At 41.7% G+C, this 12,054-nt stretch overlaps 1 protein-coding gene across 1 annotated transcript in view; it reads left to right on the forward strand.

Moving 5' to 3' along the window:
• The first annotated feature begins 5,128 nt into the window (after positions 1 to 5,128).
• TEX10 (testis expressed 10) overlaps positions 5,129 to 12,054 on the forward strand; it is a 65,630-nt gene continuing 58,704 nt past the window's right edge. The window contains exons 1-3 of the mRNA XM_046022998.1: positions 5,129 to 5,292; positions 8,746 to 8,935; positions 11,325 to 12,037. Of these exons, the coding sequence (XP_045878954.1) occupies positions 8,756 to 8,935; positions 11,325 to 12,037 (893 nt within the window). The 5' untranslated portion in view covers positions 5,129 to 5,292; positions 8,746 to 8,755. The remainder of the gene's footprint in view (positions 5,293 to 8,745; positions 8,936 to 11,324; positions 12,038 to 12,054) is intronic.

The following is a 12,054-nucleotide window of genomic DNA, read 5'->3' on the forward strand; positions in this document are numbered from 1 at the left end:
CTTCTTTCCAAAATGGTGACATGATTTTACATTTCCAGTAGCAAAGGATGAGAATACACTTTTCCTTGCATCCCTACCAGCAGTAGGTGTTATGTTGGTTTATAGCTGTTGTGAATTTGGTGAGAAGTTATATCCTGCTGTTATATTAATTTACATTTCCCTGACAGTTGTGAGGTTGAGAGGCTTGCAAAGTTTATTGATCATTTGTATTTTTTGTGTGTGAATTGCTATTCATTGCTTTGGTAGTTTTTTCCCCATCAGATTGTTTTTGTCACTTTCTCAATAATTTGTAAACACTCTTTGGATTTTGCAGATATTAATTACTTATCTTTCATATGCAATCTTTCCCCTAAGCTCTTTTTTTCCCTTTGTTTATTGGTGTTATTTTCCATATCAGATTAAATTTTTTCAATGTCGTGAATTTTGTTTATTTTTTTATCAATGGCTTTTAGGTTTCTTATCTTTTCAAAGAAAGTTCCTCAACCCCTAAATTACACATGTATTTTACTAATTTTTTTATCTGGTGCTTCTGTTATTTCATTTAGTTGTTTAAAATTTTTATAAAGTTTTAGTTCTGATTAATTACTGAGCAATCCTCTCTTGCTTCAAACTCACCCCTTCTATATTCTGCTCTGTGTCTCTGCATCTGGTACTCTGCAATGATACATCATTCATAGTAACATTTGTTGTCATTTATTGACAGGGTTTAAAGTTTACCAGGCAGTTACCTACCTAATTTGCAAATATCGAATCAATTCCTAGAGAATGGGTTTTGACTTTTTCTCTCTGATTATAGTATCAAATTTGAAGTCATACTTTTCAGCTTTCTTCAAAAGAGTTTCTGTTTTTTGTGTTAGCAGTAGCTTTGAAACAGAAGATAATAGTTTAGTATTTTTTTTTTTTTTTTTTTTAGGAGCATTGCCCTATTTCAGAGGCAAATATTAACTGGAAGCCGGGTGTAAGAAACAGAGAAGCTGCAAAGATTATATAAATTGTGTAAGAGTAAGTTATTAATCTAGACTTTTGTGATGCTTCTTGTATAGATAAAAAAGAGAGATTGTTCAGATTAAATATAGATATTTCTGGAAACAGATCTTGGCATCTGATAGGATTTGAATTCTATTCCTCCAAAAAGATATGTTGAAGTCCTAACCCTAGCACCTCAGAAGGTGATCTTACTTGGAAATAGGGTCTTTACAGAGGCAGTTATGTTAAAAATGAGGTCATTAGGGTGGGCCCTAATCTAATATGACTTGTGTTCTGCTAAAAAGAGGAACTTGGACACCGACACACACAGAGGGAAGACCATGTGAAGAGAAAAAGGATTCATCTACAACCCAAGGAACATCTAAGGCCACCAGAAGCCATTAGAAGGCATGAAACTGCAACTCCTTCGGAGCCCTCAGAAAAAGAACCAACCCTGCCAAACCATGATCTCTGACTTCTAGTTTCCAGAATTAACAAATTTCTGTTGTTTAAGTCACCAAGTTTGTTATACTTTGTTACAGAAGCCCGAGGAAACTAATATTGTAGTTTCTGTGGCCATTTGGACTGAGTTTTGAAAATGAAATATGCCACAGATTCTAGAATGCATGTTTGCTGTACATATTTTTTTCTCATGGGTCAAAGACCCTGATTAGTTACATGCTTATCATTTATCAAAATCTGTTCTGGCTCAGCTAAGCAGATGATGTTTGCAACTGTTGAGTTCATCACCTGGAATTGAAAAAAAAGACAAAAACCAAAAAAACGCAGGGGTGCATGGGTGGCTCAGTGGGTTAAAGCCTCTGCCTTCAGCTCAGGTCATGATCCCACAGTCCTGGGATGGAGCCGGCATCAGGCTTTCTGCTCAGCGGGGAACCTGCTTCCCTTCCTCTCTCTCTGCCTGCCTCTCTGCCTGGTTGTGATCTGTCTGTCAAATGAATAAATAAAATCTTTAAAAAAAACCAAACCTCTTTTTATGTACATGCTTTTCATGTCTGAAACCAGAGGTAAAATAGCAACCTGCTCTTAAGTATTTCATTTGGCCCACACATTGTTTTGTCTTTTGGTTTTTAGATTTTATTTTTTAAAATATTTTATTTATTTAGAGAGTACACACACTTGGGTGGGGGGAGGGGCAGAGGGAGAGAGAATCTTTTTTTTTTTTAAAGATTTTATTTATTTATTTGACACAGAGTGATATCACAAGTAGGCAGAGAGGCAGGCAGAGAGAGAGAGAGGAGGGAGCAGGCTCCCCACTGAGCAGAGAGCCCGATGCGGGGCTCAATCCCAGGATCCTGGGATCATGACCTGAGCTGAAGGCAGAGGCTCTAACCCACTGAGCCACCCAGGCGCCCTGAGAGAGAGACTCTTGAACAGACTCTGCACAACCCTGAGAGCATGACCTGAGCTGAAATCTAGAGTTGGATACTTAATCAACTGAGCCACCAAGTTACCCCCTTAGTATTTTTAAAATTTTATTTATTTCCTTGACAGAGAGCAAAAGTGAGAGAGATCACAGAGTGAGAAGGTGAGGGAGAAGCACACTCCCAGCTAAGTGGAGAGCCCCATGTGGGGCTCGATTCCAGGACCTTGGGATCACCACCTGAGCCAAAGGCAGATGCTTAATGAACTGAGCTACCCAGGTGCCCCAGGATTTTATTTTTAAGTTATCTCTATGCCCAACTTGGGCTTGGATTCACAACTTCAAGATCAAAAGTTGCAGGGGCACCTGGGTAGCTCAGTGGGTTAAGCCGCTGCCCTTGGCTTGGGTCGTGATCTTAGGGTCCTGGGATTGAGCCCCACATTTGGCTCTCTGCTCAGCGGGGAGCCTGCTTCCCCCTCTCTCTGCCTGCCTCTCTGCCTACTTGTGATCTCTGTCAAATAAATAAATAAAATCTTAAAAAAAAAAAGAATCAAGATTTGCAGGTTCTACTGACTGAACTAGCCAGGCACCCTATTATTTTAAAAATAGGGAGGGGCGCCTGGGTGGCTCAGTGGGTTGGGCCTCTGCCTTTGGCTTGGGTGGTAGTCTCGGGTCCTGGGATCGAGTCCCGTGTCGGGCTTTCTGCTTGGCGGGGAGCCTGCTTCCTCCCCTCTCTCTGCCTGCCTCTCTGCCTACTTGTGATCTCTCTGTCAAAAAAACAACAACAACAACAAAAAAAACCAACCTTAAAAAAAAGGGGGAAAAAAGGTGCTCGTTCACCAATATTTAAAGATCTGATTTCTCATTTTCTGTTTCCTTAAACATGAGATTTGCATTTCCTCATGGCAATGATGAGCTGAAAGTTGGCTACTTCCTTTGGGCAGGCCAAGCACTTCTGTCCCCTGTATCACCACCTGGGCCACCTTGCCACAGGCAAGAAGCAACGGTGGTTGGAGCAGAGTAAAAAAAGAGAGAGTGGTAGAAGGAGTATCCAGAGGTTCAGTGAAATGTCAGAATTTGGCAGATCTTGAGGCTATGGTGAGGGCTCTGACTTTATTCCAAATGAAATGGGGAGTTATTGAGGGGTTTTGATTAAAAGTGTGACATGATCTGACTTAGATTTTAAAAATAATCACACAGCTGCTCTGCTATTAGGCTGTAGAGAGAAGACAGTAGAGTGCAATGATGGATATGGGAAACCTATTCAGAGGTTTTTCTATTGTGATCATGAGATGGCTTGGACCATGATGATAGGAAGGGAAGTGGTGTGAAGTGGTGGAAGTCCACAAACGTTTGATGTGATCAGAATCTCCTGATGAGTTGGATGTGTGATGTGGAAGAAAGAAGCCTTTCTTTGGGTTTTTGGCCTGAGTAACTAGAACGTTGAAAATTCCTATTTGAGATGAAGAAGCTGTAGCAGGAATAAATTTCAGGGGGAAAATCAGGAGTTCCATTTGGGACATGTTCACCTTGAGGTAGGTATAAATAGGATGTCCAAAGGAAATGTTGAATAAACTGTTAGCTAGGAATCTGGAGTTAAGGGGACATGTCTGGCTAGCAATAAGCCTTTCCTCTTCTGATCCAGTCTCATAACTTTTAAAACCATGTAATACCATATAATGCTGATGACTCTCCAAAGTATGTTTACGGTGGATTCAAGGCAGATTGTGGTAGTATGACTGCGTTGCCAGGGAAGAGAGAGGTGGGTATCTGGGTTTGCTTTATCTCTGGTCATAGAATAGGAATCTTCTTAGTCCCAGGGCTTGTGTCTCCGCTCGTAAAACTGAGGCTCATATGTTTGTCAGCTTTACTGTTTTACATCTGATAAGCTGTAGAGACAAATTTGAATCAAGGTCTCAAATCCATAGCCAGGACTTTCCTTCACCCCTCCTGCCAGTCTTAGGTAAGGGTTTTCTTCAAACAATCACTTTCCTTGCTTTGTCATCCCCTTTCTAGGCATTCGTTTTCTGTCTTCACTTCCCTGGGCCCACTTAATTTCAGTAGCAGCAATCTTAGTGCTGATATACTGAACTATCAGGGAAAATCCTCCGCTAAGACTTTCAGGCTTTAGATACGGCGTGCATTTTGCCCTCTGTCGAGTAATTCTTTTTTTTTTTTTTTTTTTAATATTTTTTTATTTATTTGACAGAGAGAAATCACAAGTAGGCAGAGAGGCAGGCAGCGAGGAGGAAGCAGGCTCCCTGTGGAGCAGAGAGCCCGATGCGGGGCTCGATCCCAGACCCCGAGACCATGACCCGAGCCGAAGGCAGAGGCCCTAACCCACTGAGCCACCCAGGCGCCCCTGTCGAGTAATTCTTAACTGCTCCATCCAGGTTAAAGTTCTCAGTGATTCTATGGTTCTAGCAGTCTGAAACTTTTCCCTTTCCCAATTTAGTTCAACTTCTGTTCTCTGGATGAGGCTCCGGGTCTGAGGAACCGCGGTCTAACCAGGGGAGAATAGGTATGCTCTCAAGCAACCGTAACCAGGGCGACACCCCTTCCCACCACGCACGCCCAGGAAGTTCGGGGACGGATTTAGGGCCAAGCTTTGTCCTCGGATCCTGCGCTCGGCTCCCTCGGCTTCCCGGAGCGCAGGGGGCTTCCGGCGGGTCCCCTCCTCCCGAGGGCGGGGCCTATCTTTCCCCCTCCCGCCTCCCCGGCTGCGCGCGGCTGCGGGCCGCGGTCACGTGAGCGCAGCGCGGCGGGGGAGGGGCCCTGATTTCCGGGCGGCGGAAGGAGACACGGCCGCGTGAGGACGAGGTGGTTTGAAAACACGCTCCGGGAGCGAGAGGCTGAGGCCGGTGGCGCACGCCGTCATCCCTTGGGCTTCTGCTAGGACGCTCTTTTCCTGTGCCTCCGCGCCCCGGTCCCGGCCGGGCCCTCAGGTGAGCGGCCGCCGCCCGTCGGGCCGGGCCCTCCCGGGGCGCGGGACGGCGCATGGTGCCGTTGCCCCCCGGTTCGCGGCCCAGGCGGGCCAGGCCGGCTGTGGTTGGTCTGCGCGCCCCGCGGGCTGTCTGGAGGCGCTGCTGCGGAGCGGGGTCTGGGTGTGGAGCGGGGCAGTGCGGGGGTGGGTCCCCCGCGGGCTTTTGAAGCGCAAGGGACTGGGCGGGTTCGCGCGGTTTCGCGTCCCAGAGACTTTTAGGCCGGTGTGCCTTGATTTGGGCCCCGCTTCCCCGACTGTGTTCCTGACCACGGGCCGCAGTAGAAGGAACGATCGTTCTTACCGTCCACGGGCTCTTCACATGTGGGCTGCTGGACCAAGACGGGTGGTGGGGATGAGCGGGCGTCTACTGCACGGCCCTGTCGCCGTCCAGGTGGGGGGGGGGGGAGCAGAGCGTCATCGGAGGTTCTCTGATTCGGCACACTTTGGGGCATCTACTTTCTGAGAAGTCTGGTTTCTCCGATTGGCCCCCTCAGTAGAGTTGGGAGGAACTCGTGAGTGTAAGAGGCCGGCGAGGAGATTATCAAAGAAAATTGCAGAATACATTATTAATTTTTTTTTAAAGAAGTTGGAAATTAGGGTAATGGGGTGGCAGATTAGCTGGAATTTGACTCGGTCGAAATTCTGATACTGGAATCTCCCTTGTGTTGCAATCAGGAGACCTGTATTTGGAATATATGAAATTCAGTTTTAGAACTTAAGGGGCTCACCTGCGTAGGAGGTCCAGTGATGTCAAAGTTTAGCCCTGAGACTGGAGTTTGTACCTTCTGTTCAGTACCGGCTATTGTTTAAGTGGCTTAGTCAAAGTATTTGTTGTGCTGTGCTATGAAAATCGGTATTTTAAAAAATTTATGTAGTTATTTTAAAAGCTTTTATTTCTAAATCTTCTCCACACACAAGGTGGGGCTCAGGTTCATTAGTCTGAGATCCAGAGTTGCATGCTCTACCGACTGAGCCAGCCAGTCGTCTCTGAAAATCTTTATTTTAAAGTGAAAATAACAAATAGGTAATAGAACTTTAAAAGTTCCTAGTATAAAAATGTTCTCTGTGCACTCTAAAATAATAGTACCAGCTTATTTAAAAGCCAAGGAATGACGATCAGCCCTCGTGGTTTTCCTAACAGTGAAATTAGTGTGACTGATACAAAGTGATGGATAATATGACATAAGCTTGACAGACTGTATGTTGGCCACAGGTCAGGTAGTTAGTGGCCAAAGATAGCACGGAGGATTGGTAAGTTGGGGTTAATTCATTTGATTTTTCTGTTTTGTACCATTTATTTTCATCTCTGGTACTAGCTAGTAATAAAATTGTAGGGAAAGCTCACAGAATGTGTTTGCTTAATCAATGAAAACTTTTTTTTTTTATTAAAAGAGGTAGGGTGAGTATTCTTTTTATGCTTTGCTCAACCATTTAAAAAAACTAGAATAGAGATGTGGGTGGATGAATACTTGGAATTGGTATAAATGAAATGAGAAACCATTTTGCCACTTAGGTTTGCAATCCTCACCTTAATTCCAGTTTGTATAACATAAAGCTGATTTTTCAGAGCCCTTAGTCCCTCCTCAATTCCCTAATACAGGTCTGACAAATCTTTCTGAGCCACATCTTTAAGATGGATTTAGTACCACCTTGCTCACATGGTTTTGTGAAAATTGAATGCTAATGTACATTATGCATTTAATACTGTGCTTGATATGTACTGGTCCTGAGACTTTAAGAAAATATACATGTTTGTTCTTATATATATTTGACAGTGCCAGGTGCAGTTTTACAAATAGGAACTCATTTGTTACTCAGTAATCTCACCTCATAATAACTATATGATGTAAGTATTATTATTCCTATTTCATGGATAAAAACTGTGGCACACTTTTAACTATGGCTAGAAAGTGGCAGTCTGGATAAGAACTGAATCAGTCTGGCTCTAGAATCTGCTCTTAACCTATGTAGCCAAATCCTACTTAGCTCAAGGGGCTCTAATGTATTAAAACCTTGAAATCATGTGAATTTGGATATAATGTTATAGGTAATTGGCTTCTGGATTCCTGGAACTTGACCTGCTTGGTCTTGCACAAGCTATTTTATTTCACAATAAATGTAAAGCTTCATTTTACTCAAATTTTTTGGACTCTGACTTCTAGTACTGTGACTTAAAAAAAAAAAGTACCTGTACATAGAATGATTATGGTAGACCAGAAGAAGTTTTATTTATTTCAGAGGTAATTTACCTGTTACAGTGAGTGTACAGAATTCATTATTTTTGAAGCATGTTGGAAGAGGTTTCAATTAGAGTTGAGCTGGTTCCAGGTATAGGAGGCGAATTTTTAGATAGATGTTAGCTTGTGAGAAGATAAAGCTGGAGAGGAAGTTAAGAAGTTAGGAAGGACATGCTATGTTCTTACTGCAAGGAAGTAAAAGAATAGCTGAAAAGTCCTGAGCCTTGGTCAGATTTGTGTTTAGGAAGATCTCTCTTGTGACTCCAGCAAATGGGCTAGGGAATAGACACTAAAACAAGGCAAGCGTACTGATGGGGGAAACTAATAAACAGCCTAGGGTAGAAATAAAGGATTTAAGAAGTGGCCTGGGAATGGATAGGAGGTATAGATCAAAGCTTTTTTGTGTAAATGGGAAGATTTGGATGTAACTTGAAAGAATGTGGTAGAGAGGGGGAAGTGCAAGATGACATGTTTATGCCCAAGTTATTTATTACAACAGTGGCCTTGCTAGTCTTTGTTCCTTACTGCTGTTACACTAGATTTCCTTTTATACTGCTTTTTATCCTGCTTTTGGATATCTAATCTGAACCTATCCTGTTGTTCAAAATACTGCTCTCTCATTTTTGCCTGTACTAGGCTTATTCTCTACTCCTGATCTATACTGTTTCCCTTACTCATGAAATGCTCATTGACTTTCCTTGCTACGTATTTCTGAATCAAACATCAGCTTCGGTTCATGAAACTTCTTCTATTACAGGCTGCATTTAAAAACTTAGTTTTGTTAGTAGAGGTTCCTCAGGGACTTTGAGGGGCCAGGAGCAAATGTGTTCTCTCCCTCCTCACTCCCCCCAAACCCTGGGTGGGACGTTATTTCCAAAGGTTTCTATTTAGCACAATTGCTTGAGGAAGGTTCCTTGGCTAGAAACCCTTGATAAACCTGTGGGAGGTTTGTTGCCTTACTGTTGATGACTCCTCTTTACACTGTCTTCTTGACCAAGCTATACATCTTGGTAAAGGTATTTTCCATTTGGTACTTTGATCCTTTGGCATAGTTCTTACTGGCTCTGATTCTTGATTGTCTTTGAAAGAAATTTTAGTGTTAATATAAATGTTGGAAAACAGTTTATTCTTTTGAGTTTCTTTTTTTACCCATTGTTTTAAATTTCTTTTCACTATAGCAACTGAAGAATGACCAAAAAAAGAAAACGCCAAGATGATTTTCAAAAAGTAAAACTAAAAGTTGGTAAAAAGAAACCCAAGTTAGAAAATGCTACTGTTACAAACTTTAAAACTAAGACTATACATCTGCCTGAGCAACTCAAAGAAGATGGAGCTCTTCCAACAAACAATAGAAAGCTTAACATAAAGGTAAATCGTAAATATTGTTTTGATAAAATAATACTTTCTTTGAAATCATCTAGAATGATTTTTGTGAAAAGTTGTTTTAAGTTTGGGGGTTTATGGATGGTTTATGGTTGGAGTTTGTTAACCAAATCTGAGTTGCCACTGAAGCTTTCCCACCTCCTCTAGAAAGACTTGCTCAACTGAACCCACAGTGATTTCTTCAATTATAGCTATTTGATAATATAATATATGCTCTGGAAATAATTCTTATGTTTAACTTTTTGATGTATCAGGTTTTTGATGAGACAGTTTTCTAGTTGTTTTTATGGTTCATGAAGATCTTGTCTTACTCATTTTGAACTCATACATAGCACATAACTTATAGATTCATTGTAAATACGTGAAGTTAAAGTTTGAGCAGTACTTTTGCTTAAAATTTTGACAGCTTTATTGAAATGTAACTTACGCGTAATAAAATTCACCCATTTAGGGTACACCATTCCAGGGGTGCCAGGGTGGCTTAATTGGTTCAGTGTCTGACTCTTGATCTCAGCTTAGGTCTTGGTCTCAAGTTGTGAGTTCAAGCCCTGCATTGGGCTCAGTGTGTAGCGTGGAGCTTACTTAAAATAAAATGTACTATTTTGTAGTTTTTAATATATTTATGGAGTTATGCTGTTATCACTGTAATCTAATTTTAGAACATATTAATCATTCCATAAAGAAACCCTATACCTATTAGAAGTCACTGCCCATGGGGCGCCTGGGTGGCTCAGTGGGTTAAAGCCTCTGCCTTCGGCTCAGGTCATGATCCTAGGGTCCTGGGATGGAGCCCTGCATCGGGCTCTCTGCTCAGCGGGGAGCCTGCTTCCTCTTCTCTCTCTGCCTGCCTTTCTGCCTACTTGTGATCTCTGTCAAATAAATAAATAAAATCTTTAAAAAAAAAAAAAAAAAAAGAAGTCACTGCCCGGGGCACCTGGGTGGCTCAGTGGGTTAAGTCTCTGCCTTGAGGTCGGGTCATGATCTCAGGGTCCTGGGATCGAGTCCCACATTGGGCTCTCTGTTTAGCAGGGAGCCTGCTTCCCCCCCTTCTCTCTCTCTGCCTGCCTCTCTGCCTACTTGTGATCTCTCTCTGTCAAATAAATTTCAGAAAAAAAAAGTCACTCCCAATTCTTTTACTCTAGGCAGCCACTAATCTACCTGCTATCTATATAGATTTGCTAATTCTGGTCACTTAATATAAATAGAACAATATGTCCCCTTTTGTTACTGGTCTTTCATTTAGCATGTTTTTGAGGTTCATTCATGTTATAGCATATCTGTCAGAACAGTACTTCATTCTTTGTATTTTTGAATAGTATTTTAGTGCATAGTTATGTCACATTTTATCAGACATCAGTTGATGGTCATTTGATTGTTTCCACTTTTTTAAAAAAATTAAAATTTGTTAGTTAACATGTAGTGCAATACTGTTTTCTGGAGTAGAATTCAGTGGTTTATCACTTACGTACAGCACCCAGTGTTCATCACAAGTGCCCTACCCATTCCTCATGTAGCCCATCCCCCACCCAGTTCATTGCCATTTTTTGACTCTTATATGTAATGCTGTTAGGAACATTTATGAACAAATTTTTGTGAGGATAAACATTTTCTAGTTTGCTTTTAAGCTCTGAAAATTAAATAATATTTAAAAGGTATTTGAAATTATGTTTTTCTCACAAATTATATAAATTATTCCACAAATAAAATTGTCAAATGTCATACTCAGATGGGCACACACACCCCTGAAAAACCATTTAAAATAGGCAAAACAGGCCTATATAAATGCACCTACCTATGTTTGATATATGGTAGTTCTTTAAATAGTGATGATGATTGCTGTCACTTTAAATGGTGGCACGCCTAAGCCTTCATACAGGTCAATTTCAAGAGAAAATTCTAACTGAAAATTATGTAATGTTTTTATGAAGCTAAATCTATTTATTTTTAAAAATTTTATTTATCTTTTAGGGCTTACGCGCATAAGCAGGGGAGTGGAAAAGGGGGAGGGAGAAGCAGGCTCCCTGCGAGCCCAGTGCGGGACTCCCAGTGCCCATGGACTCCGAGTGCGGGACTCTGTCCCGGGAGTCTGAGATCAGGACCTGAGCCTAAGGCAGATGCTTAAGCAGCTTAATGGACTGAGCCACCCAAGGGCCTCTAAACTAAATCTATTTTAAAGATAAAACAGTGTTTCTCAAAAAAAACCAAACAAACAGTGTTTCTCTTCTTGGTAAAGTCTAGGTAATGTTTCAAAAATACTTACTGAAGTAGCTTTCCCAAGGACTGTTAGTTTATGGTTTGTAGTTTTGGTTAGCATGTTTGTTTGAAAATGTTATAATATCACATGTATACCTAAATCTTCTGTTTTTACTTTTAGGATTTGCTGTCACAGATGCATCACTACAATGCTGGGGTTAAACAAAGTGCTCTTCTTGGACTTAAAGACCTTTTGTCTCAGTACCCATTTATAATTGATGCACACCTTTCAAACATATTAAGTGAAGTGACTGCTGTGTTTACAGATAAAGATGCTAATGTACGATTAGCAGCAGTTCAACTTCTTCAATTCCTGGCCCCCAAAATACGAGCTGAACAAATTTCTCCATTTTTTCCTTTGGTAAGTGCCCATCTCTCTAGTGCCATGACTCACATTACTGAAGGAATTCAGGAGGACTCTTTAAAAGTTTTGGACATTCTGCTGGAACAGTACCCAGCCTTAATTACTGGCCGTAGCAGTATATTGCTTAAGAATTTTGTAGAACTTATTTCTCATCAGCAGCTGTCCAAAGGACTGATAAATAGAGACAGATCCCAGTCCTGGATACTTTCTGTAAATCCCAATCGGAGACTCACTTCTCAGCAGTGGAGGCTGAAAGTCTTAGTGAGACTCAGTAAATTCCTTCAGGCCTTGGCAGATGGATCCAGTAGGTTGAGAGAAAGTGAAGGACTTCAGGAACAAAAAGAAAATCCCCATGCCACTAGCAACTCCATTTTTATCAACTGGAAGGAACATGCCAACGACCAGCAGCACATCCAGGTTTATGAAAATGGGGGTTCACAGCCAAATGTCAGTTCACAGTTCAGGCTACGGTAAGAAGGATTTCAGT

Source organism: Meles meles, chromosome 11, assembly GCF_922984935.1.
Source record: "Meles meles chromosome 11, mMelMel3.1 paternal haplotype, whole genome shotgun sequence".
In the NCBI taxonomy this organism is placed as follows: Eukaryota; Metazoa; Chordata; class Mammalia; order Carnivora; family Mustelidae; genus Meles; species Meles meles.